Genomic DNA, 20,074 nt, shown 5'->3' on the forward strand with positions numbered 1-20,074 from the left:
CCAGACTGGAAAAGGATACAAAACCATTTCCAAGGAGTTTGGGCTCCACCAGTCCATGGTCAGACAGATGGTGCACAAATGGAGGAAACTCTCAGTTCATACTTTCACCAGGAGTGGCTGACCAACAAAAATCACTCAAAAAGCAAGATCTACAGTACTCCAGGAGGTCACAAAGAACCCCAGGGTAACATCCGAGGAGGTACAGGCCTCTCTTGCGTTGCTAATGTCAGTGTTTATGACCCTATCATCAGGCAAACGCTGAACAACAAATGGTGTACATGGCAGGATTGCAAGGAAAAGCCATTACCTTCAAAGAAGAACTTTGCTGCCCATCTAAAAGTTTGCTAAAGACCATGTGAATAAGCTAGAAGGCTATTAGAAGAATGTCTGTGGACGGACAAGTCCAAAATAGAACTTTTTGGCTGAAATGAGAAGCATAATGTTTGGCAAAAAGCAAACATTGCATTCTAGTGCAAGAACTTCATCCCATCAGTGAAACATGGTGGTGGCAGTGTCATGGTTTGGGCCTATTGCTGCCTCAGGAACAGGACAGCTTGCCATCATTGATGGAATTACAAAATCTAAATTGTACCAGTAAATTCTACAAGAAAATGTCAGGGTATCCATCTGTGAAATGAAGCTCAAGAAAAAAAAACGGATCTTGCAGCAAGACAACGACCCTAAACACACAAGTCAGTCGACCAAAGAATGGTTAAAGCAGAAGAAATTTCACATTTTGGAATAGCCAAGTCAAAGTCCTGACCTTAATCCTATAGAAATATTGTGGAAGGACCTGAAGCAAGCAGTTCATGCAAGGAAACCTACCAACATCCCAAAGTTGAAGCAGTTTGGAAAGGAGGAATGGCCTAAAATTCCTCCAAGCTGATGTGCAGGACTAATCAACAGTTACCGGACATTTGGTTGAAGTCATTGTCGTACAAGAGATTGGGGGGAGGGAGGAGGAGAGAAAGAGAAGGGTGTCACACTGGTTACTGAAAGCAAAGGTTCACATCCTTCAACAAATACATGCAATATTCAATCATTTTTCTCAATAAATAAACAAATATGTTATTGTGTTATTTATTAATTGGGTTCTCCATCTAGTTTTAGGACTTGCATGAAGATCTGATCACATTATAGGTCATATTTATGCAGAAATAGAGAAAATTCTAAAGGGTTCACAAACTTTCTAGCATCACTGTAACATCTTTGGTTAGGTGAAGGAGGTTGCTTGGATCTTAGGCTTTACATTTGAAGACACGGCCAGTAGTGTACAGTCACTCCATTTTCCAGCTGTCAAAGTTATTGGAAGTTCTTTTAAAAACTTCAATGAACAAACCACAAAAGCCCCACAGGTAACATGTACACTGCCCTGTAAAATAAAATGCATCTTAAAATTCCACTGCTCACTGACCTTTAACAGTCTATCACTTACAATGAATAATAGTAATTCAATCTCACTTCCTAATCCATTTGTTCTGTAACATGTATAGTACTGTGCAAGTCTAGATTTATTCATTCATTTATTTATTTTTTAAATATGGTTTCAGATAGTATGGCTTCCAGAGCCTTGATCTCAACATGATGAGGCTGTCTGGGTTTACCTGGAGAGACAGAAGCGAGTGAGACAGCCAAAGTCTGCAGAAGAACTGTAGCAAGTCCTCCAAGATGATTAGAACCTACCAGCCAATTTTCTTATAAAATTGCACGACTGCGTACCAAAGAGAATTGATGCAGTTTTCAAAAAGGGTGATCACACCAAATATTGATATTTAGAAACTTTACATTTTCATTATTTTTGAAAGCATCTTCACTTTACAGTATTTGTTGACATGTGCCTCAATCATTTCCTCTGGCAGCGCGTTCCATGTATATTCCACCCACTGGGTGAAAGAGTTTCTCTGTTTCCTATTAAATCTCTCCCCCCAAATCTAGTTCTCCGTTCCCCAATCCTGGGGGAAAAAAAAAGGACTGTCTTCACCCTATCTATGCCCTTTATGATTTTATACACCTGTAAATATCACCTTCATTCTCCTATGCTGCTGGTGGTGGTGGTTGTCTCTCAGGGTCCAAGGAAGACTAAACATTGTGCAGTCACCTGTGGACACACATGTGGCTTCGGAGGCCGGAGGCCGAAGGCCGAAGGCAGAAGCACACATGCGGTTGCAGGGTGGACATGGAATGGCGGTTGTTAGAACAGGTGCATACACAGCTTTGTGGCGTCGGTCTCGTGCTGCTGCAAGGCGCTGATTTCAGTCATCCTCAAAGTCAGACACAGCTTTTCTGGTCAGGGCGTGCCACACAGCCCTGTTGGCTGCGGACTCCTCAAGTTGTCGAGACTGGGGGTCTGCTCATTTGATGTACGATTTCAGATTGTCTTTGAATCTTTTTCTGGGGCGGCCCTGATTGCAACTACCATGCTCAAACTCACCATACAGCAGCTGCCTGGGGATTCTTGTTTCACCCATGCTGATTAGATTAGATTATGATTATGAGGACACGCAGTCCTCTTTTATTGTCATTTAGTAATGCAGGCATTAAGAAATGATACAATGTTCCTCCAGAATGATATCACAGAAACACAAGACAAACCAAGACTGAAGAACTGACAAAAACGCATAATTATAACATATAGTTACAATAGTGCAAAGCAATACCATAATTTGATAAAGAACAGACCATGGGCATGGTAAAAAAGTCTCAAAGTCTCTCAAAAGTCCCATCATCTCACACAGATGGTAGAAAGAAGAGAAACCCTCTTCCTGCCATGAACCTCCAGCTCCGCAAACTTGCTGACGCAGCACCCTGGAAGCACCCGACCACAGCCGACTCTTGAGTCCATTCGAAAACTTCGAGCCTCCAACCAGCCCTCCAACACCAAACACCATCTCTGCCGAGCGCTTCGAACCCGGTCCCAGCAACAAGCAAAGCCGAGGATTTGGGGCCTTCCTCTCCGGAGATTCTCGATCACACAGTAGCAGCGGCAGCGAGTGGGCATTTCAGAAGCTTCTCCAGATGTTCCTCTGTGCTTCTCACAGGTGTATCCATCAAATCAGGATTGTGCATGGCATCCTACTTCACAAACATGACATCATTTTGGAGCAGCCGCGCACTGCATCGCGCCATCTTCTCCTCCACTACATGGCCATCCAGCGTAGCTGGGCCTGGAGGATCCTTGCCTCAATGCTTGTGCTGTTGGCTCTGTCAAGGACTTCCTGGTTGGTGATTCGGTCCTGCCATCGAATCCTCATGATCGACCACAGAGAGTGCATGTGAAACTGCTCCAGCTGTTTGATGTGCCTGCAGTACAGGGTCCAGGTTTCGCAGCCGTACAGGAGAGAGGTGAGGGCCACAGCCTTGTACACCTTGAGCCTGTTTGAAAGCTGAATGTCCTTGTGCTCCAGAACTTTGACATGGAGTTTCCCAAGTGCCTGGCTGGCTTTCTGGATCCTTGCTATGATCTCTTTGTCAAGGGATCAGTCACTGGAGATGGTGCTTCCTAGATACTTGAAGCTCTCCACATTCTTCAGGACAGTGCCGTCGATGGTGATGCATGGCTGAGGAGGGTGACTGTTTGGTGCAGGTTGAGTGAGAACTTCTGTCTTACCAAGGCCGATTGTCAGGCTGAACAACTTTGAGGCTGCAGAGAACCTGTCAACAACTGTCTGCAGGTGGTTCTCCTGGTGGGCCATGAGGGCACAGTCATCAGCAAATAGGACATCAGTGAAGAGCCTCCTCAACGTTTTGGTCTTTGCAGCAAGGTGTCTCAGGTCAAATATCGATCCGTCTAGGGAATATCTTATGTAAATACCCAGGTCTAGGTCCTTAACAGCATGCTTCAGCACTTGGGTGAAGAGGTTGAAAAGTACTGGTGCTAGAATGCAACCTTGCTTCATGCCATTTGAGATGTTAAAAGTCTCAGAATGGGAACCATCTGAGAACACTTCTCCTGTCATGCCATCGTGGAGCAGGCCGATGAGTGCAGTGAATTTCTGCGGGCAGCCAAGCTTTCTAAGGATGATCCACATTGCGTTTCTGTTGACCTTGTCAAACGCCTTTGTCGGATCAATGAAGACAGAGTATAATGCCATGTTCTGTTCCAGGCACTTCTCCTGTATCTGTCTCACTGCAAAGATCACGTCGACAGTGCTGCGCTCGGGACGAAAGCCACATTGCGACTCAGGAAGGTTCTCTTCTGACCCTGTTGGGATTCAGTCTGTTGAGGATGATGCAGGCGAGGATTTTTCCGGCAAAGGAAAGTAGTGAGATACCTCTGTAGTTCCCGCAGTCGGTCCTTGAACCTTTATTTTTGTAGGGGGCGATTATCGTTGCGTCTCTGAGGTCAGGAGGAATCTCCTCTTCTTCTCAAATGCTAGTCAAGGTGCTGTGGAAAGCCTCAAGTGATTCCTTGCTGAGTGCCTTGTACAATTCAGCAGGTATTCCATCCTTGCCGGGCACCTTGCCACTGCTCAACTGCGTGATAGCCTTCTTGACTTCATCTATTGAGGGAGGATCATCTAGTTCCTCGTGAATAGGCTGTTGGGGGGATTTGGTCCAGAGCAGACTGGTCAACTGATGAAGGGCAGTTCAGGAGCTGGCTGAAGTGCTCTTTCCATTGGTGTTGGATGCTCTCTTTGTCCTTCAGCAGTGTGATTCCATCAGTGGACAACAGTGGAGATGAGCCAGATCTTGAGGGGCCGAAGATCATCTTGATGGAGCTGAAATCAAATGCCAATTGCATATCTAATTTGCCATCTCTCCTAGATCCAATGTAATGTAATTTTCCATAGCAGCCTACCATGCGGAACCATATCAATGGTCTTACCGAAGTCCATACAGACTTATTTATCGCCTTACCCTCATCCACTTTCTTTAAAAGATGTGATCTTTGAAAAATTCAGATCACTTCTTTCTAAAATGCCATCTCCACATTATTCCTTCAAAATGGCCAATAATGTGACCTTTTCTTTCTTTATCATAATCTTGATCAACACAAACATCACCGATTTTAGATAGGTTCTAACAATTTCAATCATCCTTGGAGTAATTTTTTTGTTGAATCAAATGCTGTCAGTAGTTAAGATTAAATCAAAGTAATTATTAATAACCATGCCACATCCTCTGCTTCTGCCAGAAACTGTTCTATAGAATCCTTCAAAAGAAAAAAAGACCCAATTTATAATGATTCATTTTGATGAAAAAAAAAGAACATTGCAATGATACATTCAGTATCTTGTTTTCCAGAGCTCTCTCGTCTTCAGACAAGTCAATGCCTCATTCTTCCAGGAGTCAATTCTGTCTAAACTGGTAGAAATAATTATGTTTTATTTACTTTGTCTTTGGAAATCGTCAGCTTGTCAAACTGGTTCTTTTATACCATGTGCTGTTGTTTAAACATGCTGCAATTTACAAAGATCATTTCCTCATCAGCATAGTTTTGACACCATTTGTATAGCAAAAATTGGCCATTCATATCTCCACTTACTGTGCCTTTCAATACAATCATGGCTGATTATCTAGTTTAATATCATTTTCCCCCCCATGTACTGCCCAAATCATTTGAAGACCTGTGTCTAGAAATTTAATCCAACTCCTATTTTCAGCAATGGCCTCGATAGCATTTTGTAGCTGCAGTTTCATAGGTTCACCTGCCTCTGAAGAATTTTCTCACCTCAGTCCCAAATATTTCACCTTCTCCTGAGACGATGAACCCTTCAGAGGAAGTATTCATCATCTAACCAGCCTGTCCAGCCCCATCAGAAGTCTGTTAACTGAAATTAGATCCCTTCTCTCTCTCTTCTGAACTCTAGTGAATATAATCAAGCCAATGACACTCCATAAAACAGACCCAATGGTCCAGAAATTTGTTGCATTTCATCTCTGACAAGTTTATCCTTTGAGACAAGGACACGAAACTGCACACAATGTTCCAGTTTGATCTCACCATAACCATGCATGATTTTGGGAAAACAACCCTTTTCCTGCACTCTAAATCTCCTGCTATAAAGCTGAAACTTGTTAACTGCTTGCTGCACCCGCACATGGTTAATTGACTGATACACAAAAACACCCAAGTCTCAGCATGACTCACTACTTTCCAGTCTAACACCATGACAAAATATGCTGCCTACAGTTTTCTTAGCAAAATGGAAAACATCACATTTAGCCATGTTATATTGGATTATACCTTTGTCTACTCACTCGATCTGTCTAATTCACCCTACAGCCTTTTGCAGCCTCCTCACAATTCATAACCCATCCCCAGTTTAGTGAAGTCAGAAAATTTCAAAGTACTACATTCTGTTCTATTATCCATGTCCTTCTCTTACCCAGTAGCATCCCACAGATTACCACCTGCCACCCCAACAAAAGGACTGATTTATTCCCAAAACATTTTCACTTGTCAGCTAATTTCCTATTCATATCAAGAGCCACTAACATTTTCTTTATTACTGATGTGAAGTTGTCAGTAGATTGCTACTTTCTCCCACCTTCTCACCACCAGATAATGGAGTTACATTTCCCACCTTCAAATCTGTAGGAAGTAGTCAATTATTCAGAATAGCAGGCAGTGACTAGTGGGGTACCGCAAGGCTCAGTGCTAGGACACCAGTTGTTTACAATATATATTAATGACTTAGACGAGGGAATTAAATGCAGCATCTCCAAGTTTGCGGATGACACGAAGCTGGGCGGCAGTGTTAGCTGTGAGGAGGATGCTAAGAGGATGCAGGGTGACTTGGATAGGTTAGGTGAGTGGGCAAATTCATGGCAGATGCAATTTAATGTGGATAAATGTGAGGTTATCCACTTTGGTGGCAAAAATAGGAAAACAGATTATTATCTGAATGGTGGCCAATTAGGAAAAGGGGAGGTGCAATGAGACCTGGGTGTCATTGTACACCAGTCATTGAAAGTTGGCATGCAGGTACAGCAGGCGGTGAAAAAGGCGAATGGTATGCTAGCATTCATAGCAAGAGGATTCAAGTACAGGAGCAGGGAGGTACTACTGCAGTTGTACAAGGCCTTGGTAAGACCACACCTGGAGTATTGTGTGCAGTTTTGGTCCCCTAATCTGAGGAAAGACATTCTTGCCATAGAGGGGGTACAAAGAAGGTTCACCAGATTGATTCATGGGATGGCAGGGCTTTCATATGATGAAAGACTGGATCGACTAGGCTTATACTTGCTGGAATTTAGAAAATTGAGGGAGGATCTTATTGAAACGTATAAAATTCTAAAGGGATTGGACAGGCTAGATGTAGGAAGATTGTTCCCGATGTTGGGGAAGTCCAGAACGAGGGGTCACAGTTTGAGGACAAAGGGGAAGCCTTTTAGGACCGAGATGAGGAAAAACTTCTTCACACAGAGTGGAGAATCTGTGGAATTCTCTGCCACAGGAAACAGTTGAGGCCAGTTCATTGGCTATATTTAAGAGGGAGTTAGATAAGGCCCTTGTGGCTAAAGGGATCGGGGGTATGGAGAGAAGGCAGGTATAGGGTTCTGAGTTGGATGATAAGCCATGATCGTAATAAATGGCGGTGCAAGCTCAAAGGGCCGAAAGGCCTACTCCTGCACCTATTTTCTATGTTTCTATTCAGACTTATGGAAAATGATAACCATTGCATCCACTATTGCCACAGCTACCTCCTTTAACATTCTGGCATGGAAACTACCAGAGACTGGAGATCTGTCATCTCTCAGTGCCATGAATTTCTATAGCAGCTTTTTATTACTAATATCAATTTCCTTTAATTCCTTGACTTTATTAAATTCTTGGTACCCCAAAGTGTCTTAAAAAGTTGAATGCTCTCTTCGACAAGGAGAGAACAAATATATTTTCCTGTTCCCCATAATGAACTTTCCCATTTCTGATTTAAAAAAACATGATTAATCTTTTTACAAGTTTCCAAAAACTTTACTCAAACTAATTTTGCTTTTTATTTAAAAATCAATTTCTTTATTGCGCTCTGCTGAACTCCAAGCTATTCTCAATCCTCAAGTTTGCTAATTAGCAGGCAATCTTAGATCTTCCTGCTTGAAATGAATACTATCCTTAACTTCTCATTTTAAAAAAAACAAAAGCAGTCCAACCATAACTAAAATACCAGGAAGAAATGTATAAGATTTTGCTTCCTTCAATGATTGGTATATCACCTTTCCAAATTTAGCCTTTTCAATTTCCACTAAATCTTCAGTAAATTTCTCCTCTTGTAGATAATTCAGTTGCACACTTCAACAGGAGTTCAAGACAGAATGTTAAAACATGAATTAATCTATACCTGCTCCAGCAGTCTAATAGCACAGTCCATTGTGTTAACAAGTATCGAGGAGGTTTTGAAGACGAGAACAATTTTTTTAAATACACCTGTTTCACATTTGCTTTAAACAAAGTTCAAAATAAATTTATTATCGAAGTACATAAATGGCACCATATACTACCCTGAGATTCATTTTCTTGTAGGTATTCACAGAAATACAGAGAAACCCAAAAGAATCAAAGAAAGACTTCACACAAGCCAACAAGAACAACAAATTGTGCAAATACAAGAAGAAAGAATAATAAATAAGCAATAAATATTAAGAAAATGAGATGAGGAATCCTTGAAAGTGAGACCATAGGTTGTGGGAACAGTTCAGTGTTGGGGTGAATGTAGTTGAGTGAAGTTATCCCCTCTAGTTCAAGAGCCTGATGGTTTAGGGGCAATAACGGTTCCTGAATCGGGTGGTTCTTGAATCTGAGGCTCCTGCACCTCCTTCCTGATGGCAACAGCAAGAAAACAGCATGGCATGAATGGTGGGAGTCCTTAATGATGGACGCTGCTTCCTTGTGACAATGCTCCACGTAGATGTGCTCAACGATAGGGAGAGCTTTACCTGGTCATGGATTGGGCCGCATCCACTACTTTTTGTAGGCTTTTCCATTCAAGGGCATTGGTGTATCCATACTAGGCCACGATGCAACCAGTCAATATATTCTCCACCACACACTACTAGAAGTTTCTCAAAGCGAGGGGGATTGATAGAGTTGACGTGGTTAGATCTTTTCCATTGAGAGTGGGGAAGACTCAAACAAGACAGCAGGGGTTGAGAATTAGAGGACCAACTTTAGGGGTAACATGAGGGGGAACTTCTTCACTTAGAGTGGTAGCTGTGTGGAACGCGCTTCCAGCGGAAGTGGTAGAGGCAGGCTCGATATTGTCATTTAAAGTAAAATTGGATAGGTATATGGACAGGAAAGGAATGGATGGTTATGGGCTGAGTGCAGGTCGGTGGGACCAGGAGAGAGTAAACGTTCGGCACAGACGAGAAGGGCCAAGAAGGCCTGTTTCCGTGCTGTAATTGTTATATGGTTATATTAGATTCAGCCTGACATATTTGCAAACTTTTAAGGAAGAAGAGGCATATAACAATATAACTCTGCTTTCTTTGTGATGCCACTTGTATGCTGGATCTGGAACTGATCGTGAAATGACAACACTGAGCAATTTAAAGTTGCTGTCCCTCACTAGCTCTGGTCCCGCGATGAGGATTGGCTCATGGACCACCAGTTTCCTCTCTTGTACTCAATAATCAGCTCTTTGGTCTTGCTGACATTGAGCGAGAGGTGGCTGTCTTGGCACCAGTCAGCCAGATTTTCTACCTCCCTCCTACACTACTGTGTCTTAGGCACCCGAGATTTTTTTTTTAAATATATAAATTTCTTTTTAGATGTTTATTTTTGTCTTCTACATTAGTATGTCAGTAGAAAAGAGTAAATTTTAGGTTTCCAAGCATTCATTTCCCAAAAAAATTATATGTTGGAAAACTTTTTGTATTTTGTTAAAGAAAGTAACATTTTAGTATTAGACCACTTTTCAAATAAAAACCTGTAGGTATACAGCCGAGTGCACGATTAAACAAAGATAACAAATAGGTGCTAATGATCAATGACATAATGAATTGAATGAACTAAACTAATTAACTAAAACAGAAACTGATGTAGAAGGAATCAAACTGGCAAAGGGACAACCAAAGTAAAAGTGAGTGCATGACAGAAGTGACAGTTTAACCATCAATTCTTACACCATGGCAAGAGTGAGTACAGTAACAAGATACAAAGCAGTCATCCTGCATCAGCAAGTTCTCTCCCAAGCAGAAATTTTGCAGCAGATAGGAATTTCAAGATATGTTGTCCAAGCTCTTCTGGAAAAGCACAAAGAAGTGGGCAAGGTTGAGGACCAGAAATGGAAACCCAGTGCAGCAGACAAGAGATGCATCAAACTGACTTCCCTTCTAAATTGGAAGTAGTCCAGCACTACCATTAGCTCTGAACACGCAGACCCACTCAAACCCAAGTATACTCCTCTCCTCTATAGCCTGGGGAAGTCTTGTCAGTAGTGGTCTTTATAGAAGAGTTGCTGCACTTCTGCAGATGGAGTTGGTGATGTGGTCATAATTAATGAAATCCTCAATGCTGAGAGGTACAAGCAGATTCTCATCCACCACACAATACCATCAGAGAGGAGTCTGATCAGCCCCAACTTTATTCTGCAGCAAGGCAATGACTGCAAGACACATGGCCAAGGTCATAACGAAGCAACTTCAGCAAAAAGAACAAGGAGTTCTGCAACAGATGGTATCGCCTCCACAGAGTCCTGATCTCAATATCAGGCTGTCTGGAATTACCTAGAGACAGAAGCAAGTGAGACAGCCAACATCTGCAGAAGAACTGAGGCAAGTTCTCTAACATGCTTGGAACAACCTACCAGCCAATTTTCCTATAAAACTGTACAGCAATGTACCTCAGAGGACTGATGCAGTTTTAAAGACAGAGCTTGATTTAGTGTTTTTTTTTTAAAAACTGTACTTCTCTTTTGGATTTGGATTAGTTAGAAAAGTTTTGTTTCATTATTTTCTGAAAGCATCTTTGCTTTGCAGAATTTTTTTTTAAAAAACATGTGCCTAAGGCTTGCACAGTACTATATTATATATACACACACTATGACAGTGGCATAATTAGCAAACTTAAATAGCCTCACAGTCATAGGCGTAAAATGAGTAGAGCAGGGGGCTAAGCACATAGCCTTGCAGTGCATCTGTGCAGATGGAAATTGTGGTGATGTTGTTGCCAATCCGAAATATCTGCAGTCTCCATGCAAGGAAACAGAGAACCCAGCTCTACAAGGAGGTATTGAAGCCAAGGTCTTGAAGTTTATTAATTAGTTTTGAAGGGAGATACTATTGAATGCCAAGCTGTATTCAATGAAGAGCATCCTGAAGTATGCATCTTCGCTGTGCAGATATTCCAGGATTGAGTGATAAGCCAATAAAATGTCATTTACTGTGGACCTGTTGCTGCGGAAGGCAAATTGGAGTGGATCCAAGTCGCTTCTCAGACATGAGTTGATATATTTCGTCACCAGCCTCTCAAAGCACTTCACAGTGGACACAAGTGCAACTGGACAACAGCCATTGAGAGAGGTTACCACATTCTTTTTAGGCACCAGTATAATTTAAGCCTGCTTGAAACAGGTAGGTACCTCAGACCGCTAAAGTGTGTGATATTAAACAGACTCCAAGTTCACTGTGTCATGAATTGCTCAGAATTAACTCCAGGTTTATGAGCACTTTAGTACTAAATTTAACTGGATAACTAGCAAGTTTCCTACAAATGCAGTACAAATATCCCCAATTTTGCAAAAGAAAAAGTCATTACAAGTATCAGATATAGTGATGTAATTATTCAAGGATTACCATTTGTTCCATGTGTCATTTCTTGGACCCAACAGCATGTGAATTTTAACAGGGACATAGGAGGAAAGTCATTTGGTCACAAGGAAATGTTCAAAGTAAATTTATTTTCAAAGTGCATAAAATGTTACCATATACTAACTTGAGATTCATTTTCTTCCAGATAATTACAGGGATTAAAAAACAATAGAATTTATGAAAAATTATACTTAAACTGACAAAGAATGAGAAACAACTAATGTGCAAGCGAAAAACTGCAAATAAAATAAAACAGAACACAAGTTGCAAAGAGTCCTTGAAAGAGATGCAATCACTTAGGATATCCAGAGTCAGAGGATCTGTGAAGCTGCATCTCAACTAGATTCACTGTATTGCCCCAACTCCAAACTACTATCCTTGATTTTATCAACTTCATCTCATCACCAACTTCTTTATTTTGAAAGCCACCTTAACAGCCTATTCTCCAACCACCATTCCTCATCACCATCCCCTCTTCAAATTTCAGATCATTAAATTTCCCCGTCCTTAAAAAGCATTGTTTTGTGAATGCAAACTGATATACAAATTTTCTGAACAGCTCTCCTTTAAAAGCTACAAATACATTTGTACATTGCAAGAAATTTCTAAGAAATGTTGCTCAATCATTATAGCTCAAATAGATTTCTAAGTCATCCAAACGGTGATTGAGCATAGTGGTTAGTGTAATGCTATTACAGCCCGGGATACGAGTTCGGAGTTCAATCCCTTATCTATATATTCTCCCTGATGAATGTGTGGGTTTTCCTTGTGTGCTCCAGTTTCATCCTACAGTCCAAAGACATACCAGATAGGTTAACTGGTCATTGTAAATTGTCCCGTATTAGGTTAGGGATAAATTGGGGGTTCTCAGGGGTAGCTAAGCAGTGCAACTCAAAAGACCGGAAGGGCCTATTCTGCGCTGTATCTCCAAATCAAAAAATTAATATAGTTCATCACCCGGTTTTAAAATTGTTGCTTTTTCTTCAAAGAATTCCCTGTAATGCCCAGCTTTAAAAAAAATGTTAGGCAGAACAAATTCTCACAAGATATGCGATCATCTCTCCCTAATCTCCTAAAACAGCTTATTCCTTTCTTGTAAAGCACCTAGATTAAAAAAGTATACATGCAGGTTTTATTTAATCGGGTTTTCTACCATCACAGCCCAAATACAACAGAAAAGAAAGGGGACAGCACCCTGGATCAGACCTGAAGTCAAGTGGATAAAACCAGTACTCGCTAACTTCTCAGGTGGTGTTAAAAAAGTCAAAAAAAAACAGAATTTGAAGCCAAATCAAACATGTTATTTCTAAAACCAAAATTAATCAACCAGTGTGACATTCAATGACAACAGCAGTGTGAGCAAAATCAAAACAAGGTCTCCAATGGATCATACATTTGAAAAATAAGTATCAAGCTAAGAAAAACACAATTTCAATCAGTTAGGCTGTACAAGATTCAATAGAGCAATCAATGGAAAAACAAAACAATTAGTCAGTGGAAGTTTAAATATTTATCAGTCCTGATTCGACCAGCTGTTTCCAAAACAACTAGATTAATATCAACTCCCATTTCTGAATTGCTATTGCGCAAGAGATTACAACTTCCAGTAAATTGATCTGATTTCTGCTCCTGTCATGGTAACAGTAAAGCACAAACACACTCAAGTCATTCAAAATTTGTATCAAACATATTCATAGTATTCTTAAGTGTTCCAATTATTTCCGCACCCTCTGATGAAAATTCACAAAGCAGCTACCAAATAGATTAATAAAGTTACAAGACGGAAAGCAAGCCAATAAAGTTGTAAATATCAGGGACAGAAGTCGGATTGAGGCAAATTTTTTAAAATTATTGCAATATTTCTATAGTGCAAGCACAAAATGTTGCAAAAGGCAATAAAGATGTTGCAAGAGTTAAAACAGGGAACTCAGACAGATCTCCTTTACCCAGAGGGTTGAGAAGGAGCACTTAGCATCACAAGGAGGAGTTGAAGGAGAATATAATGCAGTGCATAAATAAAGGAGCACCCTAGGGATTTTTAGATATTTGCTAAAGCTTACAGGAGTTGCAAATTCAGAGTTTATTTTCAAATTACTATATAACCATTTAAAAAAAGGTCAAGCTCAACAGAATCCCTATTCTCCTTCATAGGTATCGCAGTAATCCTCAGTAAACTCAATTTGTAATTATACAAATATTGCCAGCCCAGCAAAATTACATTATTTTTCATAGTTACATAAGGAAGTGAGGTTAGCTTTAGTAATCAGATGGAGTACATTTCAGCAAATTTTTGAAAGAGGTAGAGAAGTGTGAAGCTTTTACTTAGAAAGAGCTCCACAGATTACTTTTTAAAGCTCTAACAAGATTAATACTGGTCTCAACCAGTACAAAGGAAAGATGAATTAACCTGCTCAGAGGAATAGAGTAAGAGTGCGAGCAGGGTGACAGATTATAGCACAGGAAATGGAGGTTGAAAATGACTTTGCACATTGTGTGCGATTATTCCAGTAAAGTTAGTTTAAAACATTTAATAAAAGGAGTCAAAAGAAAATGCATCATTTCAATATACTTTGAATGATGCCAATGTCCTTTTATCCTTAAATGGAATCCATTTTATTAGATCATAAACATCACCAAAACACAAAGTATTTATAATCATTTGATTTAGTATACTAGAAATAGCTATCCAACATACTGGGATTAATTACAAATATTCACTTTTTCCTGCTCACTTCTGGTTCCAAAATGATGGAAAATGTCTGACATAACAGAGTATTGAATTAAAATGTATATACCCATCTTTTTTCTTAAAAGAGAAAATTGAATGTAATAAACATCTAAATGTCAAAGGCAAAGTCAACAGATATTTCTGATGTCATAAGCCTTTCTCCCGGCTTATTGGACCCCAACCAGTTCACTTTTTACTCAAATCAATCCACTGACGATGCAATAGCCTCTGCCCTCCTCTCTGTCCCATCCCACCTGGAAAAATGGGATCTCATATGCCAGACTGCTGTTTCTAAGACTTCAGTTCAGCAATCAACATCATCATACCCCAACGACCCCCAAGGACTCAACAACCCCCCCCCCACAACTGGATACTGGACTTCTTAATAGCAAGGCCACAGTCAGTCCGTGTGGGCAGCAATGTCTCTAGTCCCATTACGCTGAGCACTGGCGCGCCAAGGCTGTGTGCACAGCCTACTGTTCACACTGCTGACGCATGACTGTGTCACAGGATCCAGATCAAATTGTCATTAAGTTTGCAAATGACACAACAGTAGTTGGCCCAGTCAAGAAAGATGACGAGACAGAGTGTCGAGGGGAAGTGGAGCAACTGGTGGACTGGTATGAGAAGAACAACCCAAGCCTGAATGTGGAGCAGACCAAGGAAATCATTGTGGACTTCAGGAAGGTGCAGACAAGCCATCCCCCTCTGCGAATACATGGCTCCTCCATAGAGAGAGTTAAATACACCAAGGTCCTGGGAGTTCATATCCTGGATGACCCCACCTGGTCCCTTAACATCACCTCCCTGAACAAGGCACCGCAGCAGCTCCACTCCCGAAGGAGACTGAGGCAAGCAAGCACCCTCCCACCACCCCCATCTTAACTGCATTTTTATAGGAGCACCATTGAGAGCATCCTGACGAGTTGCATCTCCATCTGGTATGGGAGCAGTTGAGCATTGGACTAGAAGTCCCAACAAAGGACTGTTTTAAAAAAAAAGCTGAGAGGATCATAGTGGTCTCCCTACCATCCTCTTCCCATCCTGCCACATGCAAAAATGCCATTCGCTATTCCCAGTTCCTCTATCTCCGCCACATCTGCTCCCAGGATGAGGCTTTCCGCTCCAGGACATTTCAAATGTCCTCTTTCTTTAAGGATCATGGTTTCCCTTCTGCCGTCATCAATGATACCCTCAACCGCATCTCCTCCATTTCCCGCACTTCGGCCCTCACCCCATCCTCCCGCCACCACAACAGGGACAGAGTTCCCCTTGTCCTCACCTACCACCCTACCAGCCTCTGGATCCAGCACATTATCCTCCGCAACTTCCCCCACCTTCAACAGGACCCCACCACTAAGCACATCTTTCCCTCTCCACCCTTCTCCACTTTCTGCAGGGATCGTTCCCTCCGCGACTCCCTGGTCCACACATCCCTCCCAACGGATCTCCCACCCGGCACTTATCCATGTAAGCACAAGTGCTACCTGTCCCTACACCTCCTCTCTTGCCACCATTCAGGGCCCCAAACAGTCCTTCCAGGTGAAGCAACACTTCATTTCTGAGTCTGTTGGGGTCATCTATTGCATCCGGTGCTCCCAGTGCGGCCTCCTCTACATTGGTGAAACCCGGCACAGATTGGGGGACCACTTCGTCGAGCACCTCCGCTCCATCCGCCACAACAGACAGGATCTCCCGGTTGCCACCCACTTCAACGCTGCTTCACATTCCCATTTGGATATGTCCATACATGGCCTCCCCTACTGCCAGGATGAGGATAAACTCAGGTTGGAGGAGCAACACCTCATATACCATCTGGGATGTCTCCAGCCCCTTGGTATGAACATTGAATTCTCCAACTTCCAGTAGTACCCTCCCCCTCCCTTCCCCCATCCCAGTTTCACTCTGCCCCCTCCCCCAGCTGCCTATCACCTCCCTCATGGTTCCACCTCCTTCTACTACCCATTGTGCTTTCCCCTATTTCTTCTTCACCTTTCCTGCCTATCACCTCCCTCCTTCCCCTCCCCCACCCCTTTATCTTTCCCCTTACTGGTTTTTCACCTGGAACCTACCAGCCTTCTCCTTCCCACCCTCCCCCCACCTTCTTTATAGGGCCTCTGCCCCTTCCCTCTACAGTCCTGACAAAGGGTTCCAGGCCGAAACCTTGACTGATCATTTCCATGGATGCTGCCCGACCTGCTGAGTTCCTCCAGCGTGTTGTTTGTGTTGCTCCCTACCATCCATCAGGGACATTTATCAGGAGCGCTGCATACACAGGGCCCTTAGTATTATTAAGAATCCCACCCATTCATCCAGCATCCTCTTTGGCTTGCTACCATCAGGCAGAATACCCAAGTGCAAAAGAAGTTAAGAACAGTCAGGATGAGAAACAGTTTCTTCCTCCAGGCCATTAGGCTTCCAAACTCTTGGCCACACTGTATTTGAAGTGTCACTGGTTAATCAGTTCCATACCTTAAAATATTTATTGTTATTTATGTGTGACTCATCTATAGATTTTATCCTTACCTTTATGAGTTATCGTCTGTTATGTACACTACTGTGCTTTACACCCTGGTTTCGAGAAATGACTTATTTCAATGTACATTATATGGTTACATACATGTACATAGTTCAATGTCAATAAACAACTTGTTGTTCAAGAAGCTGGCAGAGAGCCATTTTCCCAAACCACTGCTTTCCAACTTATGAAAGTACACACATGGTGATGAGGGAATACCAGAATTTAGAATCTGTAACGATGACATTTTCCAATCAGGACTTGTGTGACTTGGGGGGGGGGGGCACAAATAATGATCACACATGCCTGCTGCCTTATCCTCCACAATGCAGATCTTTAGTTTGGTAGGTACTCTCAGACAAGCCCAAGCAAATAACTGCAAATTTGTGAATGGTATAAATGTTGTGCAATTATAAATGGTAGCAAATGAGTATTTGGGGAAGCTGATGGACTATTTCAGGAATTGCATACTGAAACCATCAGCAAACATTGGCATACTTCTGTTGTAATAATGGAAGGTCAATAATTCACAAAGAAAATCTAAGTGTTTGGAGTAAAGTAAACTCAACAAATAATTTTATTAGGCACTGAAATTAAAAGGTAGTAAACTGTATTCTCTCCCACCTTACCTCTGCAAGTTTAGGGATAACCACCACATTAGCTTTCACTTCAGAGTGCATCAGATAGAACCTGAAACTCTACTACAAATTTTCTTGATCCCAAATCAAAGTACAGAACACAAGTTTATAGACATGTTAATATTCCAGACAGATTAACTGCATGGTAAACTTGTACCCGATATATCTTAATGTTCCACATATCTTATAAAGATAGCTCGTAAGAACTTGGCACAATACAGAAAAAAATGGTGATAGCTAAACAGATTAAAAATGGCATTAACTAGCCATAATTTTCATAATCAGTAACATTTTGGTATATATATATTCCATTGCAGTGAACTTACACAGAGGAAGTGCTGAAGTAGGTTACTCAAAATTTATCAACTACATCAGATAGTTAAATTCATCAAGGGCACATTTGCACTGGCTTAATAAACATCGGCTTCAAAGCATTTTATTGCACATCGAGCAAAACAGGAAAATGCGCTCGCAAACAGGATCTTGAACCACAAGTTTAGATGTTTTGACAAAGGGTCTGACCTAGCATGACAACCGTTTCTCTTTCATAAAAGCTGCTTGACCTGCTGAAAATTTCCAACGTTTTCTGTATCCTTTCAGTTCTATAACACAAAAATAGCTTATTTGGCCCAATTGATTAATATCACAAACAATGCTTTTTAATTGAGTTTTTTGTTTAAATTTAGAAAACAGCATCAATAATAACTACAACCTTCGGAATGAAAGAGAACCTGATTATTGCAGAAACATATAATTTTAAAATAACACGTGCGTACTGTTGTTTAAATCTGGAAAAGCGTATCAACAATAATTGCAACCCTCTAAAAGCGATCTTCATTATCTGTAAAAATATAACTGCAAAAATAACACATACGGACTGTGTTTTACTCATGTAAAAACATATTCCATTTTGCATATTCTCGGGGGGGGTAACGTATTGTAACAACGGGCTGTAATGGAACAGATTTGAAGAGGTTACTAACAAATAAAAAGACTGCAGTAAGGGGCGGAATGATGAAAATAAACAATTTCTATATTATAATTAGGTCAAACAGAAGAGTAGTATAGCAGTCAGTCACACAGTAACTTCCGCAGGCAATTGGAGTTCAGCATTTGCGGTAATATTATTGATAATTTTTTAGATAAATGAAAGTTTAAATCTAAAATGATCACATGGAGATACAAGGTCGATCAATTTATGTACCTGTCCCAGAACCTCCAGCTGTTGCTTGGTGTCAATGCTCCTGCGCCACCGATGTTGACTCCTCTGGAGTATCGTCGCCGGCCCTTCCTCGGTGAAATCAGCCGCCACGGTCAAAACCCCGTGATCTTGCGGGTCGGTGGTCAGTCCCTGACTGATGTGCAAAGTCTGCGTGCTGAAGTAGGGTCGTCGAGCTGTGGCCAAGGACAGTAGGACGTGCAGCAGGATTAAGCCCCAGCAAACGCTCACTCCGCCGCCCGCCATCTTAGCCCAGCTTGAATTCAGTGCCAGATAGTATGTGTCGGCAGATATATTTCTTGCCTTCTCCTGACTCCTGCCCGCCCCTTTAAGTGCGTGACGCCAGGGGCAGGACTCAATATCCGTTCCTCATTTGACAAACAGCCATTCGATGGCCACGTGCATGCGCAAGGACGTCAACGGTCTGTGCGCGTGCTGGCTCCAATAGTGGGGCGATGCGCATGCGCAAAACTTCGCTGTCAATCATAATCACACCTGCCAAGTTTTGCGGTCCTTTATATTCATCAAAATTTCACGCCAATTCAGAAAAGATGTGTGTTGGATATTTTAAGTTGTCTTCTTTGCTTGATATTTTTATCATCATGTTTCCATGTAGGAGGCCTTTGAGTTCAACAAATCAACAAATTTCACAATATATGACAAAGCTTGACACAACACATAAACATAATCCTGGAGGACCTCAGCAGGTGAGGCAGCATCTATGGAAATGATAAAGCTGATTATGATTCAGGTTGCCTCTTTCAAAGTCAAAGTAAATTGATTATCAAAGTATGTATATGTTACCATATACTACCTTGAGATTCATTTTCTTGCAGGCATTTACAGGAAAATCTATCCATAATCAAAGAATGACGATGTGCAAAAGATAAATTGTGCAAATAAAAAATAATAATGCTGTGGACGTGAGTTGTAAAAGAGCTGTGTCTATAGCCAATTCTATAGATTTGGTAGTGGAGAGTGTATTGACTGGCTGCATCGCAGCCTGGTATAAAACACCAATGCCATTAAATGGAAAATCCTGCAAAAAGTAGTGGATTCAGTCCAGTATATTATGGTAAAGCCTTCCCAACCATTGAGCACATCTACCTGAAACGTTGCCATAGAAGACCAGCATCCATCATCAAAGATCCTCACCACCCAGGTCATGCTCTTTATTCGCTGCTGTCATCAGGTAGAAGGTACAAGAGCCTCGGGACTTG

General features: G+C 41.6%; 1 protein-coding gene across 2 annotated transcripts in view; it reads right to left on the bottom strand.

Moving 5' to 3' along the window:
- sorl1 (sortilin-related receptor, L(DLR class) A repeats containing) overlaps positions 1 to 19,136 on the bottom strand; it is a 258,600-nt gene extending 239,464 nt beyond the window's left edge. For both annotated transcript variants that reach the window (XM_063038299.1, XM_063038298.1), the window contains exon 1: positions 18,840 to 19,136. In XM_063038299.1, the coding sequence (XP_062894369.1) occupies positions 18,840 to 19,100 (261 nt within the window). In that variant the 5' untranslated portion in view covers positions 19,101 to 19,136. The remainder of the gene's footprint in view (positions 1 to 18,839) is intronic.
- Positions 19,137 to 20,074: the final 938 nt, after the last annotated feature.

Source organism: Mobula hypostoma, chromosome X2 (genome assembly GCF_963921235.1).
Source record: "Mobula hypostoma chromosome X2, sMobHyp1.1, whole genome shotgun sequence".
Classification (NCBI taxonomy): Eukaryota; Metazoa; Chordata; class Chondrichthyes; order Myliobatiformes; family Myliobatidae; genus Mobula; species Mobula hypostoma.